The sequence below is a fragment of the Eurytemora carolleeae genome, unplaced genomic scaffold (genome assembly GCF_000591075.1).
Source record: "Eurytemora carolleeae unplaced genomic scaffold, Eaff_2.0 scaffold46, whole genome shotgun sequence".
Taxonomy (NCBI): domain Eukaryota; kingdom Metazoa; phylum Arthropoda; class Copepoda; order Calanoida; family Temoridae; genus Eurytemora; species Eurytemora carolleeae.
This window is the reverse complement of record NW_019396065.1, coordinates 66,564-85,089: the sequence shown is the minus strand read 5'-3', so window position 1 is coordinate 85,089 and position 18,526 is coordinate 66,564. Positions and strand designations below refer to the sequence as shown.

The 18,526-nt window shown below is 32.4% G+C and overlaps 3 protein-coding genes across 6 annotated transcripts in view; 2 read left to right on the top strand and 1 right to left on the bottom strand.

Moving 5' to 3' along the window:
• Nucleotides 1-24: 24 nt before the first annotated feature.
• On the top strand, nt 25-2,806 carry LOC111709679 (RE1-silencing transcription factor B-like). 3 transcript variants are annotated; one of them, XM_023483518.1, is made up of 4 exons: nt 28-926; nt 1,014-1,067; nt 1,312-1,455; nt 1,847-2,805. In XM_023483518.1, the coding sequence occupies exons 1-4, from the start codon at nt 860-862 to the stop codon at nt 2,428-2,430; spliced, it is 849 nt and encodes a 282-aa protein (XP_023339286.1). In that variant the 5' UTR covers nt 28-859; the 3' UTR covers nt 2,431-2,805. The 3 variants fall into 3 exon arrangements, with proteins under 3 accessions (XP_023339297.1, XP_023339286.1, XP_023339275.1); XM_023483529.1 differs by having other exon boundaries at nt 25-1,067; nt 1,312-1,418; nt 1,847-2,806; XM_023483507.1 differs by having other exon boundaries at nt 29-1,067; nt 1,847-2,804.
• A 4-nt stretch (nt 2,807-2,810) lies between these two features.
• On the top strand, nt 2,811-5,620 carry LOC111709683 (zinc finger protein 711). Of its 2 annotated transcripts, XR_002766911.1 has the most exons (4): nt 2,811-2,936; nt 3,653-3,733; nt 4,403-5,194; nt 5,505-5,620. XR_002766911.1 is itself a non-coding variant. In XM_023483545.1 (3 exons), the coding sequence occupies exons 1-3, from the start codon at nt 2,879-2,881 to the stop codon at nt 4,987-4,989; spliced, it is 726 nt and encodes a 241-aa protein (XP_023339313.1). In that variant the 5' UTR covers nt 2,811-2,878; the 3' UTR covers nt 4,990-5,620. The 2 variants fall into 2 exon arrangements, 1 of the variants encoding a protein (XP_023339313.1); XM_023483545.1 differs by having other exon boundaries at nt 4,403-5,620.
• A 3,836-nt stretch (nt 5,621-9,456) lies between these two features.
• The window catches only part of LOC111709669 (uncharacterized), a 16,764-nt gene continuing 7,694 nt past the window's right edge, over nt 9,457-18,526 (bottom strand). Inside the window, exons 8-18 of the mRNA XM_023483495.1 lie at nt 16,105-16,213; nt 15,658-15,830; nt 15,083-15,297; nt 14,040-14,158; nt 13,788-13,885; nt 12,652-12,768; nt 11,912-11,983; nt 10,913-10,986; nt 10,498-10,570; nt 10,029-10,156; nt 9,457-9,618 (exon numbers count right to left, since the gene is read on the bottom strand). Of these exons, the coding sequence (XP_023339263.1) occupies nt 9,483-9,618; nt 10,029-10,156; nt 10,498-10,570; nt 10,913-10,986; nt 11,912-11,983; nt 12,652-12,768; nt 13,788-13,885; nt 14,040-14,158; nt 15,083-15,297; nt 15,658-15,830; nt 16,105-16,213 (1,314 nt within the window). The 3' untranslated portion in view covers nt 9,457-9,482. The remainder of the gene's footprint in view (nt 9,619-10,028; nt 10,157-10,497; nt 10,571-10,912; nt 10,987-11,911; nt 11,984-12,651; nt 12,769-13,787; nt 13,886-14,039; nt 14,159-15,082; nt 15,298-15,657; nt 15,831-16,104; nt 16,214-18,526) is intronic.

The following is an 18,526-nucleotide window of genomic DNA, read 5'->3' as shown; positions in this document are numbered from 1 at the left end:
CGCAACAGATAGAAGTAAGATTAGTATCAATCAAAAGCGATTATTTTTCGCCAAACGCCTATACCCACTTTTATTTTTCGCGAACACTCCCTTTAAGTCCATACTCTTAAAAACTCTCGACCTTTATGCAACATTTTGAAGGTCAAAAAGTTTTAGATATCCGAACTTTCGTGTTGACATTTTTAATCTTGAACGCCTGATCTTAATATCCAATGTGGGCACTTTCAATTGAATGATTACTGCTGAATTCCTTAATTTAAGTTATCCTCGCACACAAGTCCATCAGGGGTTTCGGGGAGACAATAAATGTATCCTTAGATCTGAGTAAGATGTAGATCAATGCTTGTTCCCGAGATATACAACACAAATTCTGACTACAGATCATTTTAAGTATTAAGATTTATTTTATTTATTATACGCTGCAGACTCTTAAGTTTCATTCCTTGTAAGTAACCCTCTATACTTTATTTAAGCTAGGACACTACACAGTTTTTGCTAGAGGTTAGATACAGGTCTCACCCACAAAGATGAGATAGTAAAGACGACATAAAACTCACATTATATGAAAATCCCATGGTTAAGTCTTCTGCCTCCAATATAGTCTTTTATTGGCTTATTTAATGATTTGAGAAAGAAATAAACAAACTTACATTCAAAAAGAATTCTGAACATAAAGAAACAGATAGTTAAAAATTCCGTACAGTTGTCTTTGAAGTCTCAACTTTTGTGAGTAACCCTGTAGATCAAATTCACACATTTAAATCATTTTATTGATTATATATAATGTTTATCAATGTTATAATGTTTCCTCATATCAAGAGATAATCAACAATATAGAAATACTAAAATTCCAGAAAAAATGGGAGAACAAATTGAAGAAAAGATTGTTGTCATCAAGGAAGAAATCTGTATTGAAGAGAAGACAGTTAATAAAATTCCAGAAAAAATGGGAGAACAAATTGAAGACAAGATTGTTGTCATCAAGGAAGAAATCCGTATTGAAGAGAAGACAGTTAATATATATTTACAGGAAGAAAGTGTAAAGAAGGAAAATATAGAGTTAAAAGGTAATTAAAATAAGTTACCAGAATACTGCAATAATGAAGTGCAATGTTACGAAGCAAATAGTTCTACCTAATACTTATAAATCACTTATTAATTGAAATGGGCCTGTTTACACTGCACAATAGCTTTCTCTCGTGTTTATTTAACTATTAAAATTCGACCTTAAATTTTAGAGTTTTCTGATTCTCACTGTACTAATTTATAAGCATCGTAAATCATTTCAAATATAAATTTTTATGAATTTAGTGAAGATGAAAGAAGAAGAATATATTAAAGAGGACATTCTTCCATCTTCAACATCACAAGATTATATTCTTCCAAATTCGGCTGTAGAAGATACAGTTTTTGTACAGGTAGAAGACATGAAGACAGAAAAGGAAGAGATAAAAAGTAAGTAAACTGGTGTTAGTAAATCTGCTATTTTCTTCATTTGAGATGAAACATTTGACACAGCTTACAATTAACAAAATTCAATATTCATACTTATTGGCTCTTGGGTTGATAAATTTATTGATAGTCACAATTATTTAAACTTGTATCTATCTGATAAACTTGTATCTATCTGATAAAGTTTCTTCGGAATATTTGATATTTTTTCTTAACATGAATTCAAAACCAATAAATCTACGCTAAACAGAATTAACATGTTAAATATATTCTTACCACAAAGTATAAGTTTATTAGGAGTATGAGTTTATGAAAAATTGTTAGAATAAAAATATATTATTTATTAAAAAGAAAAAAAACCTATAGCGTATTAAACATTTTTTTATAATTTCAGGTGAAATCGTAGAAGACGAAGAAAACTTTCCTGAATCAGAATCAAATGAAATAAATGAGAATGAACTTGATTGTATTCTTAGATATCCTTGTAGGGAATGTGATTATGTGGGAACACTAAAACATCATTTGAAGAATCATATTGAAAGTAAACACAAAGGAGTGACATACTCTTGTGACCAGTGCCAATATATTACTAGTACCAAAAGCAGTCTGCAAAAGCATATTAGAAGTAAACATGAAGGAGTAAGATATCCCTGTGGTCAATGTGAATATGTTGCAACTAGGGCCGATAACCTGAACAGGCACAATGAATTTAAACATAAAGGAAAACGATATCCTTGTAAACAGTGTGACTTTACTGCTCCTACGGGAAGTAATCTGAAACAGCATATCAGAAGCAAACACGAAGGGGTGAGATATCCCTGTGACAAGTGTAATTATGCTGCCACTGCAATAGGTGGTTTGAATAGACATATTAGAAATAAGCACGAAGGAATAAAATATCCCTGTGACAAGTGTGACTATGCTGCAGGTGCGAGTAGCAATCTAAGAGTTCACAAAGAGAGAAAACATAAAAAGTGATATTATTCATAAAATTGATTTGCATTGTATTTTCTTAAATCGAAACTTGAACAAGTCACTTGATCTTGATATCCAATACTGGCACTTTTAAATTTGAGGATCACTACATGATACCTCAAATTAAGTTATCCTTGTTGAGTAAAATCTTCACATTTAAGAGGCATTATTTTAGTCCGTAAAATGCATAATATGGAGTTTATTGTTTGATCCTAAGATTCACAACTCAAAGTTCTAACTACTGTTCTCCATAATTTTTGAACATTTTCAGAAATGTAATTTTTTTATTCTCAGCATAAATAAGTTGGCTACCTGATAAATCAAGATTAAAGAATTATTTAAATTTTTAACTCTATTTTCTGACAAATTAGAATATGAAAAAGGTATTTTTCAGATTAAATGGTTCAGACTATGAACATTGAACAAAGAATTGAGAATAAAGGTTACAAAGATGAAAGATAAAGATTTGATTAAGGAAGAACATACGATGGAAAATACAGCAGTTGAAGGTAAAGTTTTTACCAATTCTTTACGGACTATCTTAGATAAACTATTTTAAAATGCCAAGTCAATATTACATAATAAGAAGTATTGAATATATATATTTTCAAAATTAATAAGCAATTGCTTCACAAGAAAGATGGAATTTTTAAAAATGTCTTTTTTTTAATAGTTTTTTTACTTTAACTTTATTTAAAATGTATAAAACTAGAAATTCAAGGCGCTTCGCGCCCTTCTTTCTAGGCTTTTAGGGCGTTCGCGCCCATCTTCTATTTAAATTGTGAACATGTTCTTTTTGTTTACATTTAAAAACAAAGAAGAAGAAAATTTTGCTAATTTTAAAAAAAATTTGCGGATTTTCAAGAATTTAAATTTTATTTACAAAATTAAAAACCTTTAAAACACATTTTTTTTTCTTTTATCATTCATAAACCTTCCCTGTGGTCACGTGATGTCCCACAACAAATTTGGGCCCGATCGGTTCAGCTGTTTTGACGTTTATTGGATACAAACAAACAGACAGACAAGCCAAATTTATATATAGATGTGTATAAAATGTAACAACATTGAAACCTTATTCTCATTGTAAGTAAACACTTGAAAGGAAAAGTATTTGATTAAAGTTTAGATGGAATGACTAAAAATATAAAACAAGATATAAAGGCAGAGAGGATTTTTGTGATAAAAAAAACAACAATTTCCATCACTGAAGATACTCTTCCAGGCTCTTCTGTAGAAGTAGAAGATATTTGTACAGTTCTCATAAAAGAAGAAGATGTGAAAATGGAAAGTACAGAAGTAAAAAGTAAGTGATCATTTTTATTATTATGTATTCCGGATTTCCTATCTGACCTTTCTATACCAAGATTACAGTAGAGAAGAGATGAATGTACAAACTTGAGAAGTAAAAAAACGTATAGTTAACAGCTTTTTTTCCCAAGATATTACAACGGATATAGGATAATCTAGTTATATCAACAGATTCTATCGACCATTAATCAAAGATTCGGGGGCGTCACAAGCGCATTTGTATCGTATCTGATTCGTGTATAAAATATACCTTTTCTGAGTGTTTTCACGGAAATGATCAGTTTTCCGTTGGATTTCAGAACTTCTACGCAGCATTACTACGGCAAAGAAACTTCTCTCAAAAAAAAAATCTTTAGCGGCCGACCCTTATTTGACTTGAATTAGAGGTTTATGGGGAAAACTCAATATTGCTGCCCCCCCCCCCCCCAATCAACAATGTAAAATTTGCACCTACAGAATATTTGGCCATCGGCATAGAAATTGTTCAACCCGACCTATCTTAAGATATCGTAGACCGTAAATCTGGACCGTAAATACTCATCCTAGGATTTTGGCACTAAGTGAATATTAAATGTTTTAGTTTTTTTCCAGAATTACTCGACTAATTGATTACGAATTAAATACTAGGAACGGTAAGTTATGAAACGACTTCTATTTCTTTCAGGAGAGATTGCTAGTGATGGCGGAGATTTTCTTTTCTTTAAGCCTAAGAGCCCCAGAAAGATTAGATATGAAGGAATGAAATATCAGTGTAATCATTGTGAATACGCTGCCAATTTTGTAGGCAACTTGAGAAAACACATTGAAAATAAGCATAATGGTGTGAAGTATCCATGTGCTCAGTGTGCATACGCTGCTACTACTGAAAGTAGTTTAAAGAGACATATTAGAGAGTTACACAAGGGAATGCGATGTCCTTGTGACTATTGTGAATACGCTGCCACTAATCCATTTAATCTTAAGAAACATATAAAAAATAGACATGAAAGAGAAAATTATCTATGCGAACACTGTGAATATGCTACTACTGCTGCAAGTAACATGAAGAAACATATTGAAATCAAGCATTCTGGGGTTAGATATCCATGTACACAGTGCAGTTATGCTGCTACTACCACAAGTAGTCTTAATAGACATGTTAAAACGTTACATGAAGGACTAAGATATCCATGCAACCATTGTGAATATGCTGCCACTAATGCATGTAATCTGAGAAAACATTTAAAGAATAGACACGAAAACAAACTTTAATGTTCCTTCGCTATAGTCCATTTAATATATTTCCATAAAAGCTTTCATCTGGGGTATAAGTAAAATGTATTGTATATAGTGTTGAAAATCAACCCCCCCCCCTGGTAAAAGAAAAAATTTCCTCACTCTGTTAGGCTTTTTAAAGACATTTTTAATTTTACTAATGTAATGTACAATTTAAATGTATAGTTTTACTAAAGAGACAGTAAACGTTATTTAAAATAACCCTCCATGCAAAGGTGGTAATGCCCGATTCACAACGGTACCCTGAAAGTTTTATCTGCAAATGTATGAATTACATTTTAATCTTTATTATTTTCAAACTGATCAACTTCAATCGTGGTTTCTCTACAAAAGTGAATTGCGTATTTTTACGGCAGGTAAAGAAATAGGACTTAAAACTTTTAACCCTATAAAAGCAATAATATCTTCCACATTATGATCAGATAAAGGGTTTATGGATATAACTGTTGCCATCTTGTGAAAGGTTACTTAAAATGACACTTTTTCTTTAGAAAATATTTAAACTGGAACCTTCTATCACATAGAGGTTTTGTCTCTGAACCAAGTTTGTACTCTTTTTTTTCTCTAGCTTCATTAATTTATGAATCTGTGAATTAAAAAAATGTTGTAAAGTGACAAGTAGTTAAACATGTAGACTAGGTTGAACCAATACTATATGTGGTTTAACCACATATAGTTATTGAATCTGGTCTCATGTCAAGAGATGTAACAAAAAACCGTAAAATTAGATCCCATGGATCCCAGACTAGCCGTTTTTAGTGTTTCAAAACTCTGACTCTACTCGAAGTAAAAAAGTTTAAAATTATGTATTTGGTTAGCGGAGATAATAAAGTTTACTAGTTTAGTAGGTTACCCATGTTAACTTTTTTCACCAGGTTATCCTCCTTCTTTTTAGCGGGAAAATCTTTCCCGCATTATAAATGTCCACCATTTTGATTATTTGAAATCTGGTTTCAGGAAGACAGTTTTTTGGTTAACTCAACTTACTGTTTCATAATTCCATAGGAATTATGTGATTTTTCATAGTTTCCCAGTTTAATTTTCGTCTCTTTTTATTTAGGAATACTTTTTAAGTTTTTATCTTGAAATGAAGAATGATCTGGTTTCTTCCTAGGGTTGAAGGTTTATCTCCCGTACCATATTGTTCTACTGGGATCAAGTCGTATCTAATTTCTGCCCCTTGAGAAGTAATTAGCTAGATCAGCATCTCGAGCATGAAGTTCACTAGAGAGTAGATGAGTAAACCCAGCCACATTCTTACATGCAGCCTAGAGAACAGTATAATTATTATACTTTTTATTAGAAGTATAGAGTTGGTGTTAAGGTTTCTATACAAAACAGTTTTCTACAATGAGGACCAGAAAACAATGGAAAATGAAGACGACATTATAGCACTTTTGTTACTCAGCAAATTGTTGTACTAGAAACTTTTACACTGCTCAATTGCTATGTTCATTGGACTATTTAAAATTATTACAAGCATCTAAATGTCATCTTCCTATTTCAGAGTTTTCTGGTTATCCCTGTAAATCGTTTGAATTATTTGTTTCTTATTTTTTTTTTGCATTTTTGGAATAATAAAATTCCTTAACTAAAAAGAAAAGAAAACTTTGGTAAATTGAATGTCAATAGGATTAACAGAAGTAACTTCCACGGCTCAGTTTCATTTGCCATAATATCTTTGCCATAATTACACTTGCCATAATATCTTTGCCATAAGTAACACTTGCCATAAGTTACGCTTGCCATAAGTCACACGTGCCATAAGTTACACTTGCCATAATGGTTACACTTGCCATAATTACACTTGCCATAATTACTTTTGTCATAATTTTCTAATTTTTAAAAAGATATAAATCTCTCTTTTTTATTGCAAATGCGGGAAATTTTAGCATGAAAATTCCCAACTTTAGTTTTCTCATTGTTTTTAGCAGACTAGTTGACTCAAGTTCAGCTCCATATTTCCTCACAATGGAGGACTATTGAGACCACAAGTAAGGGTAAACCAATAGTTCGAGACAACAACAACTACACCTATGTAGACAATGCCTTGTCTACAGAAGTAAATTATTGGAAATGTTCGGCTAAAATGTGCAAAGTTACAATTCGAACCCGAATTCGAACTGTCTCTGAATTAGATTGTAATTTGTATTTAATTTGTAATTAAAAAATATATATCTATATGTTTGTTAATTCTAACCAAATTTTAATTATGGCAAGTGTAATTATAGCAAGTGTAATTATGGCAAGTGTAACCATTATGGCAAGTGTAACTTATGGCAAGTGTAATTTATGGCAAGTGCTACTTATGACAAATGTATTATGGCAAATGTAATTATGGCAAAAGTATTATGGCAAATGAAACTGAGCCACTTCCACTAATAGAATCGAAAAATCTTCATAGAGGAAGGTTAACGTAAAGGATGAAATCTGTCTCATGGCTCAAACAATACTATTTTGATTTAGATTCTTAATTCTGATGATTCAATACACTTGCCTGCATGTCTGCTTGTCTGTCTGCCGTATGAGTTGTGTCTATCTGCCGTTTTATCTCCGCCATTGCCTCGAGCTCGTTGTTGAATTGGCGGAGAGATGAATGCGTTTCCTTAAATAAAAAGACTTAAGAAGTTCAGGAAATGCCCTGATATCGACCTAATACACAAAAAGTTCTTCGCCTAAATATTTTCTTAAACTAGAAAAATTTATGGGTTTCACCTTTTATTTATTTATGATAATCTTTAAACTCAAAGTGAAAAAATAAATCAATCATCGAATTAAAAAAAATTCATTCATGGATTGAAATTGAAAAAAGGCACCACATTTCCCCTTTCTGGGCCTGGTTGTTTCAGGGTTATGTCATAATGATGAGGGGGAGGAGATATATAAACTTTTTGGGTTGCCTGGTCAAATTTCTCTTAAAAATTTCGTTTTCATTCTAAATGACTTTTTCTCATGGCGAAAGAAGCAATCCAAAAGCAGAAGAAACAGTCTGTAGAATTGAAAATCCTAAGGAATAGTTTTAGCTGACGATATTAGACACGTTCAAATTTGTCCTTTTGTATCGTTTCGGATTTTAAACAGTATCAGTTATCTCTTGATTGATAATCTAACCTGTGTTTGAGTTTGATGTTTCTGAAGAAGATCTTTGTTAGTGTCAGACTTCTTCCTCAGCCTGTAACCAAAACATTTATACTTCAAGATTATCTTGTGGGTAAAATATTAATTATATTTGTTAGTGTCAGACTTCTTCCTCAGCCTGTAACCAAAACATTTATACTTCAAGATTATCTTGTGGGTAAAATATTAATTATATTTGTTAGTGTCAGACTTCTTCCTCAGCCTGTAACCAAAACATTTATACTTCAAGATTATCTTGTGGGTAAAATATTAATTATATTTGTTAGTGTCAGACTTCTTCCTCAGCCTGTAACCAAAACATTTATACTTCAAGATTATCTTGTGGGTAAAATATTAATTATATTTGTTAGTGTCAGACTTCTTCCTCAGCCTGTAACCAAAACATTTATACTTCAAGATTATCTTGTGGGTAAAATATTAATTATATTTGTTAGTGTCAGACTTCTTCCTCAGCCTGTAACCAAAACATTTATACTTCAAGATTATCTTGTGGGTAAAATATTAATTATATTTGTTAGTGTCAGACTTCTTCCTCAGCCTGTAACCAAAACATTTATACTTCAAGATTATCTTGTGGGTAAAATATTAATTATATTTGTTAGTGTCAGACTTCTTCCTCAGCCTGTAACCAAAACATTTATACTTCAAGATTATCTTGTGGGTAAAATATTAATTATATTTGTTAGTGTCAGACTTCTTCCTCAGCCTGTAACCAAAACATTTATACTTCAAGATTATCTTGTGGGTAAAATATTAATTATATTTGTTAGTGTCAGACTTCTTCCTCAGCCTGTAACCAAAACATTTATACTTCAAGATTATCTTGTGGGTAAAATATTAATTATATTTGTTAGTGTCAGACTTCTTCCTCAGCCTGTAACCAAAACATTTATACTTCAAGATTATCTTGTGGGTAAAATATTAATTATATTTGTTAGTGTCAGACTTCTTCCTCAGCCTGTAACCAAAACATTTATACTTCAAGATTATCTTGTGGGTAAAATATTAATTATATTTGTTAGTGTCAGACTTCTTCCTCAGCCTGTAACCAAAACATTTATACTTCAAGATTATCTTGTGGGTAAAATATTAATTATATTTGTTAGTGTCAGACTTCTTCCTCAGCCTGTAACCAAAACATTTATACTTCAAGATTATCTTGTGGGTAAAATATTAATTATATTTGTTAGTGTCAGACTTCTTCCTCAGCCTGTAACCAAAACATTTATACTTCAAGATTATCTTGTGGGTAAAATATTAATTATATTTGTTAGTGTCANACCGTAAGTTAGTACCTGTGTAACTGCTAGGTTAGTACCGTAAGTTAGTACCTATGTAACTGCTAGGTTAGTACCGTAAGTTAGTACCTGTGTAACTGCTAGGTTAAGAGAAGAATCAATCTCCTGAGATCTGGACTGCAAGGATTGAAGTCCTGCTGAGGTACTTGAGCTGGTACTGTTCAAGGTACTGAACAAAAATGATAAATCTTAATCTAGACTTTTCAGGGAATAAATATTCTCCTCAGCAGATTGGAATTATCCAATTAATACCTAAAAATGCAAAGTACAGTGACAACCAGAAAACTCTGAAGGAGGAATACGACTTTAAGGATCAAGTTATAACTAGAAAGTCCAATGAGCATGAGACACTGCAATTGTGCAGTGTAAACAGACCCATTTGACTAAATTAGTGATTTAATAAGTGTATAGTAAAACCATTTGCTTTGTAACAACATCAAAGACACTTAAGTATTGCTATAATGTCGTCTTCCTTTAATTGTTTTCTGGTTATCACTGTATTTATGCAAATGTATATTGGATTGAAAGATTAGCTAAGCATCTGGTTTGTTTAAAGAATATTAGGTACTCCGGGTATACCTGGAGAATTGGGAGTACTCTGCCATGACGGATGAAAGTAAGCTCTCCATCTTCCTGTGTGCTTCCTTCAGTTTAGATTGAAATCCTTCCTCAGCCTTTCTCAGATCTTCCTGTTTACCTCCCAGCACCTCAATTATGCATATTTCTTTATTTATCTCACAAAATATATTTAATCATAACTTTTATATCTTTTTATAACTAGAATATCGTTATTTCTAACAGAAACATTTCGTTTGTTTGTCTGTTAGTTGGTTTGTTAGTTTTTTTAAACGTCAAACGGTCCAAATGTTTTGTTGGAAGGTTTATGACTGGTAGAAAAAGTCTTCACATTTTAAGTTGTATGATGTACAAAAAAAATGACGGATTGAAAAGCTAATTTCAAAGCTAGAATTAAAACTAGAAAAAAAAGACGCGAAGCGCTCTAAATCCGTACTATAATGTATACATCTAAAAAAGTATCTTTTTTTACCTGAATATGATGAACTTGAAGTTTACTGAGGTTAAGAATATTATCCTTTGCTCCCAGTATCAACCTTTTCTGACTAAACAACCAAATATAAAAGTAGAGCAAAACTATTGGGTTTTTCTATTAAAATGCATTAATGAACCTATAATTTCCGTTAGTTCATCCATCTGAGTTTACATTTTCTCCTTCTGTTGAAGTTTGGTTGGTTTGGTCTGTTTGATTTGAGATTAAGTTAGATATGGGGCCTCACAATTCTCAAGTTAAGTTTAAATTCACCCTTGAAAAAAATTCATCAAAAATTGCTTGCTGGGAAAATCAATCGAAAAAAAACATATGATTTAAAATTCTGAAAAGGAGCGCGAAGTGCCATAAAAGCTTTTCGTTTTCTTTAAATTGATTAGTTGATTGTTTATCCTGCCTGTCGAGAAATGCAAATAGTTGATTACTGCCTGTATTTATACTCTGGACTAGTGTACTCTGTAAACCCGAGATCTAAACAAAAATTGAAATTTCTTTGTATAATTGTGATATTCAGTTTATGTACTGTAAATACCGTTACTTTATCCAGGGGTGTATATTTTCTTGAAAAAGTAGGAATGTTTTTAGGGTTTTCTTTGCTAAAATTGGGAAAAATATGATTTTTCAGGGGAAAGAAGAAAAAAACTTTAAATTATACACCCCTGACTTTATACCTAAGAATATTATAGGATAAATTTTTCAGATGTTAAAGTGACAAACTTAGCGGAGAGATTGGACAGGTTCTTATATCATAAAAATTCCACTGTTATAATTAAATCAATCTTGGATTAACTAAATTTGAAATGAATCTATGAGCTTCCTTTTGTAGATGTGTCACGAATAACTGAAAATGAATTGATGGACAAATAAGGAAAGATTCGATTCTGATCAGTCTTATTAGTTAATTTGATTTAAACAGGTTTTTAAGGCCCGTCCTCACAAACCTTCTCCAAATAGAAATTGTCTCTTGCAATAATCATACGACTGTTTTGTTATCTTAAATCTTAATATCTAGTCGTCGAGTTCTGAAGTTTTGTAATTGGTTTTTTGTCTAGTTGTCTAGTTCTATGGCTGTGTTGTTGTCCTGACTGTCTAGTTGTCCATATGTCCTGATGTCTAGTTGACTAAATTTTACCATGCATATCTTTATTTCCTGATTTCTAGTTGACTACATTTGTACACGTCCACTTGTCACTATGTCCTGATGTAAAGTTGACTAAATTTTCACATGTCTACTTGTCAATATGTCCTTATGTATAGTTGAATAAATTTGCACATGGTAGGGTGTCAATATGTCCTGATGTATTGTTAACTAAATTTTCACATGTCTACTTGTCAATATGTCCGGTTGTAAAGTAATTTAAATTTGCACATGTCTGTCTGTCCGTCTGGCGTCTACCTGTGTAGATATTTCTTGAACGCCTGCACTCATTACTCTAATACTTGGTAGAAAGCTCTCTGTTAAAAAACCCTGGAAAAATACTAAAATTATTCTTGTTTGTTTTGAATATTATCATACTAATGTGATCAATAATAGATCATATCTTCATGATAGTTTAATTAAAATTATGCTTGTTTGTTTTGAATATTATCATACTAATGTGATCAATAATAGATCATATCTTCATGATAGTTTAATAAAAATTATGCTTGTTTGTTTTGAATATTATCATACTAATGTGATCAATAATAGATCATATCTTCATGATAGTTTAATNAGGGTGAGTAAAAAAAAGTGTGATTTGCGGCACCTTTAATAAAAAATTCAATTTGTGATCGAAGGCATTAAATGGGTTAAAGAATGATAAATACATAATGTGGTGGCCGTATAAAATAATACAATGATGATGACTTTCTATACAGTTTATTATAACCAAGCTTTCATACAAACAGAGATGACAAATAAACACGCAAATAAAAAGAAGCTGTAAGTTAAAAGGGAAATATTTTTTGTTATTAAAATATTAGTGTCAGTCAAATCGAATTTTATAATTGTAAATGTATTGAAATGGTTGGCTTTTTATTGTTATGTAACGTTTGTGGTATAAAACCCTGTAAATTATACAGAAGTTAGTTTTTCATATTTTGGCGTATTGATACACATATCAATGTTAAACCTTTCTACTCCAAGCTACTGACCTGAAGGTTAGTGGATTGACGGTCAGCTTCATTCCTGATATTCTTGAGATAGGATTGAACCCACTTCTGCTCAGCATACATCTGATCACTGGCCAACCCTTCCAGCTTGCCAACAGCCTACAGCAGTTTAAACTTCAGGTGTATAATCAAAGGTTATTTCAGTATCATCAGATCGTATAAACCCAAACCTCTTGTCTTTTAAGTTAAGGCACATTCTCATCTGAACCTGAGCATGGTTTCCTATGAGACCAGTAAGACAACTAGCTATTTCACTCACCCTAGCTTGACTATCTATGAGACCAGCTAGATGTTTAGCAGCTGCCCTCACCATAGCCTGGTTATCTATCTGACCAGTTAGGCAGTTGGTTTGTACACTCACTGTAGTCTTGTTCTCTAAGAGACCAGCTCTAGTGCGTTCACCTTAGCCTGGTTATCTAAGTGACCAGCTAGGCGGTAAGCTTTAGTGCACTCACTCTTTGAGACCGGCTATACGGTTAGCTTTAGTGCACTCACCTTAGCCTGGTTATCTATGAGACCAGCTAGGCGGTTAGCAAGTACACTCACCTTAGCCTGGTTATCTATGTGACCAGCTAGACGGTTAGCTCTAGTGCACTGACCTTAGCCTGGTTATCTATGAGACCAGCTAGGCAATTAGCAAGTACACTCACCTTAGCCTGGTTATCTATGAGACCAGCTAGGCAATTAGCAAGTACACTCACCTTAGCCTGGTTATCTATGAGACCAGCTAGGCAATTATCAAGTACACTCACCTTAGCCTAGATTATCTAAGAAACCAACTAGACGGTTAGCAAGTACACTCACCTTAGCCTGGTTATCTAAGAGACCAGCTAGGCGGTTAGCAAGTACACTCACCTTAGCCTGGTTATCTATGAGACCAGCTAGACGGTTAGCTATAGTGCACTCTCCTTAGCCTGGTTATCTATGAGACCAGCTAGACGGTTAGCTTTAGTGCACTCACCTTAGCCTGGTTATCTATGAGACCAGCTAGACGGTTAGCTATAGTGCACTCACCTTAGCCTGGTTATCTATGAGACCAGCTAGGCGGTTAGCTTTAGTGCACTCACCTTAGCCTGGTTATCTATGAGACCAGCTAGACGGTTAGCAAGTACACTTACCTTAGCCTGGTTATCTATGAGACCAGCTAGGCGGTTAGCAAGTACGCTTAAGTCCTGGCTTCTCCTCTCAACCTCAGCTTCTAGACTCAACCGAAACTCTGTATTGAAGAAATTTTAAATTTGAGATTTAAAGCAAAGAAAAAGATTAATAAAAATTAAAGAAGTCCAAACAGTACTATAGATGTATACACATTTTCACAGGACACCAAAGTTTTAAAAAATTGTCTAAAGTTTTTAAAAAAATGTTATCACCTGAGCAGAATGTGTCATGTTGGTTCTGGAAGTCAATAATATTCTGTTCCATCCTTGTGAGTTCTGTAACCAAGTATTGCTGGAATTCTCCAGATTCAGATTTATCCCCGCGTTGAGATCTAAAGAGAGAATTGTTATTGTGAAATAGCTAGAGGGAAAAAGGTTTAATTGAGAAACAGATAATTAAAGATACTTAATTGGAAAAGTACAAGGTGAGTCAAAAAAAAGTGTGATTTGCGGCACCTGTTGCAAAATTGTACCTTTTTTTGTGCAACTCTCCTGTACGGGGTTTTTATTAATATTTTTTGAAAAATTTTAATTTTTTTTGGTATTTCAATGTGAATGACCCAAAAAAAAATCCGCAAACCTTTTTTTCTCTCAAAACCAAAAGTTCAGAAAAACAAAATTGTGTAAATGAATTGTTTCTATCGAAATCTAAAATTTCAAAAAGATTGAATCACAGAATCTAAAGAAATTTGCAAAATTGTAATAAGAAAATTCGCAATTTTCAGTTCTGGCATAATTTTTACGGAAAAATAGTTTTTCAATGGTTCTTAAGGTTTTAGATGAACAGAGTACATTTAATACTTAAGAATAAACTAAGGAGAAAGGAACTAGACAATTCAAATTACATTTCCTTCAAAATTAGACCAGAACTAAAAATTGAGAATTTTCTTATTACAATTTTGCAAATTTTCTGTGATTCTGTGATTCAATCTTTATAAAATTTTAGATTTCGATAGAAATAATTTATTTATACATTTTTGCTTTTCTGAATTTTTGATTTTGGGAGAGAAAAAGGTTCGTGGATTTTTTTTTTGGGCCATTGGAGTACCAAAAAAAGTTAAAAATATTGAAAATACATATACAGGAGAGTTGCACAAAAAATGTACAATTTTGTAACAGGCGCCGCAAATCACACTTTTTTTTGACTCACCCTGTAAGTGGATAGTTTTATTGAGAAAAAGAAATTTTAATAATTAACTAGAGAGAAAAGTTTCAGAGAATTACAACTACTATAAACTTGTCTGGAATATACTGACCCTAGCAACCAATGTTGTCCAGTTCCTGTGTCATGAGTGCTCGTTCCATGACCCGTTGAACTCCAAGAGATAGGACTGGACCCGGAGGAAGCAGCAGCTTCTATTCTCCAAGAACTAGGACTAGAACCAGATATCCGTGAAGGTTCTGAACTCCAGGAACTAGAACTTGAACCGGATATCCCGGATGGAGATGATTCTTCACTGCTTGCCTCCAACTTAAATATTTTACTTTAAATTATAGTACAAGGTATAAGGGTATAAGGGTGCTGGCCTTTAATCAGATATTTGAACAAAGGAATTGAGTTTTTGTCACACTCCCTAATACAGACTGCAAATTACGAAGATCAAATGATCTAGGTTTACACCATCAGGTTGCAAAGAAAAGGAATTCGAAATTTTCAGTTTGTGATAAAGACTCAATTCCTTTGTTTGGGATTAAAAGAATATGATGTTTGTCAATGGATATGCTTGTTGAAATAAAAAGTTTGAAGATTGGCCAGGATGAAAAGAAAATTATATTTTTGATGTTAATGTGAAACTTAAATTCACTATTTGAGATAATGCTAAGTGAATACCTTTTTCTTTAAATGTCGTATTTTTTCAAAGGCAAACATTTCTATTGCTTTTGCAGCTGTCGGTCTACTCTCCACAGCTTGATCGCTGAGAGTAAGAAGCAGCTGCGCTCGTTGTGAAAGCTTGCATTTAGATTCAAGCTGCTCAGGAAGAAAAGGTCCTCCAGTTTGAACCACTGTTCAAACAGGGGAAAAGTTTTATAAAAGCTCTTTGCTCAGAAAGATTTGAAATTAAAACCATGACCAAAAAAGATATCCAGGGAAAGTCAGTAAATCGAAACAAATGAAATAAAAAAGTTTCTATGATTTTATAATGCTGTTCAATTTTTGAGCAAAACTGTATTTCCGGTAGTTATATTATTTAGCCTACAAATGAACGTTATGAAAAATTGGATAAGAGTGTTGAACGGTTTAATAGGGTTTGTTCTTTTTCTTCTCTTATCCCCCTGCCTGTGTATGTGCAGTCTAAAGTATCTCTTAACAATCCTATTTTCTCCACAAGTTCTTCAACTTCTCTTCTTTTTTTCCCCAGGACTGATCCAAGCTCATCCAGTGTATCCTGAACATGATTAATATATCCAGCGTATCCTGAACATGATCAATATACCCAGTGTATCCTAAACATGATTAATATATCTAGTGTATCCTGAACATGATCAGTATATCCAGTGTATCCTGAACATGATCAATATATCCAGTGTATCCTAAGCATGATTAATATATCCAGCGTATCCTGAACATGATCAATATATCCAGTGTATCCTGAACATGATCAATATATCCAGTGTATCCTGAACATGATCAATATATCTAGTGTATCCTGAACATGATCAGTATATCCAGTGTATCCTGAAAATGATCTGAGCTGAAAACTTTAGAATGGGATATCCTTAATCCTGATCGGATAATTAATCTGGAGATTAAAAAAGAGAGGAGAACAAGCAATATTTAATCTCGAGATTAAGAAAAAGAGTGGATTAAGCATTAATCCCGATATCCACCATTCTAAAGTTTTCAGCTCAGTATAGTCTATTCTTAAAAGGTTAAGAATAAAATGCTAGACTTCTTGTCAGGGTTTAAAGAATTTAAAGTTTTATAAATGAATACTAAGATAAGGCCAGATGTACTGTTTACAATAGTGGGTGTTTATCAACTATATACTTCTCTATTATCTTCAAGAAAAGGCTTAATTATCTCATAAAAGAAATTTTATGCAGATTCCCGTTATGCATATAGAACAACAAGTTTGTTTAAACCGTAAATGTAAAGTGTACAGAGGTCAGAATTAATTAATAGTGAGAAGTAGGTGAGTTAGGTAAAAATTCCCACGATTCGTTAATCTGATCTGAGTCAGTTTTTTTCAATTGCATTGTTTTGACCAGTTTATTTATTTTACTTAAATACAAAACCAATTAGAAAGAAAAATATTAGAAATATTAATTGTAATTTGTAACATTCTAACTAAAAGGGTTGAAGTTAAATTTTAGACGTTCGTTTATTTGGTCAAGTGCATTCCCTACTGAATATTGCCTAAATACTGGCGCTTTTGTTGTATGGGATTTATTATATTAAGATATATTCATGACTCATCATATGAATAATGAATATACAGATAGATAGATAAATATTCAGATACCTTAAGCAGCCTATTAGAATGCAAACACTTTTAGAATATTAAAATAAATATTAAACCCTCCCTCCTGTTATCCCCTTTCTCAAATAACCTTTACTTTTCTTATAATGCTTTCTTGCTAGAATTAGGATCTATGGACTCGGTATAACACAGACTAGGAAAACAAAAATTAGACATGAGATAAAACCATGGTGAAAGGGGCAGTCGTTTTAATTACTAGTAAACCTGCATTTTAAGCAGTACCCTTTAAACCTTTATTTGATAAATAATGTAGAAGATATCATCGTTTTTTCACTAAATAAGTGTTTAATTCAACAGTATACATCCATTTTTTCTGTTATCTGTCACGTGTAGTATAATTAGAAACCCCATTTAAAAATATCAAGATTCAAGTATTGAAAATGGATACAACAGTCGTTCTTGATTATTTAAAGTTTTAACGGGTACTGTTGTGAATTGGACATTCCACTCTTTTTTAAATAGAAGGTCATTGAAATTACATCTTAACGAGGGTAGGAAGGCCAGCCACAACAATTTTTAGTCCGAGCCACATTCTCCTCATTTTCTCGTCCGATCCTCCTCGAAATCCTCGTCCTTCGATTTTTATGTGTTATAAAGTTTCTAATTTTTAAAGATAAAAACAATTTTTTAAAATCTTGCCACGTTAGGGCATAAAATATGGATAGACTAAAGTATTGCAATGATAACATCATGTTGGAATCTTTAAAGCCATGAGAATGATGTCAAACTTTATTCAGGTAAAACATAAACCTCTTCTGCCTCCGTAATGGCTAACCTACGCGATATAAAACAAATAGCAAAATATTTGGCATACCTCTGCCCATCATTTTGGCCATGGAACCACCCGGAAAAATTCTGTGGTTTTCACTAAATTTATTAATAAAGAATAAACAGGGTGGCCAAAATGTACGGATTGTACGGATTGATTTTTTTTTAACCCTAAAATTGTACAGATTGTACGGATTGTACGGATTTGTTTTCAAATTGTACGGATTGTACGGATTTTATCCTGGAAAATACACCGTTTTTTTTAAATTTCACTCATTTCAGCAAATTTTTCATGAAAATAAAAAAAAATTCTCGTCAAAATGAAGTTAGTTTAACTTATTTTCTGCATTCTAAATAATATTAGATTGATTAATGTTTCAATTGACAATCAAAATTCATTCATAATTTTCGAGATATGTCCAAGAAGTGTTTATTTGAGAATATGTTCCA

Coding starts and splice junctions, on each gene's coding strand:
- LOC111709679 (XM_023483507.1), top strand. CDS start 860: ATGGGAGAACAAATTGAAGAAAAGATTGTTGTCATCAAGGAAGAAATC. Junction 1,068..1,311: donor GGAAAATATAGAGTTAAAAG/GTAATTAAAATA, acceptor TTATGAATTTAG/TGAAGATGAAAGAAGAAGAA. Junction 1,456..1,846: donor AGAAAAGGAAGAGATAAAAA/GTAAGTAAACTG, acceptor TTATAATTTCAG/GTGAAATCGTAGAAGACGAA.
- LOC111709683 (XM_023483545.1), top strand. CDS start 2,879: ATGAAAGATAAAGATTTGATTAAGGAAGAACATACGATGGAAAATACA. Junction 2,937..3,652: donor GGAAAATACAGCAGTTGAAG/GTAAAGTTTTTA, acceptor ATACTCTTCCAG/GCTCTTCTGTAGAAGTAGAA. Junction 3,734..4,402: donor GGAAAGTACAGAAGTAAAAA/GTAAGTGATCAT, acceptor TATTTCTTTCAG/GAGAGATTGCTAGTGATGGC.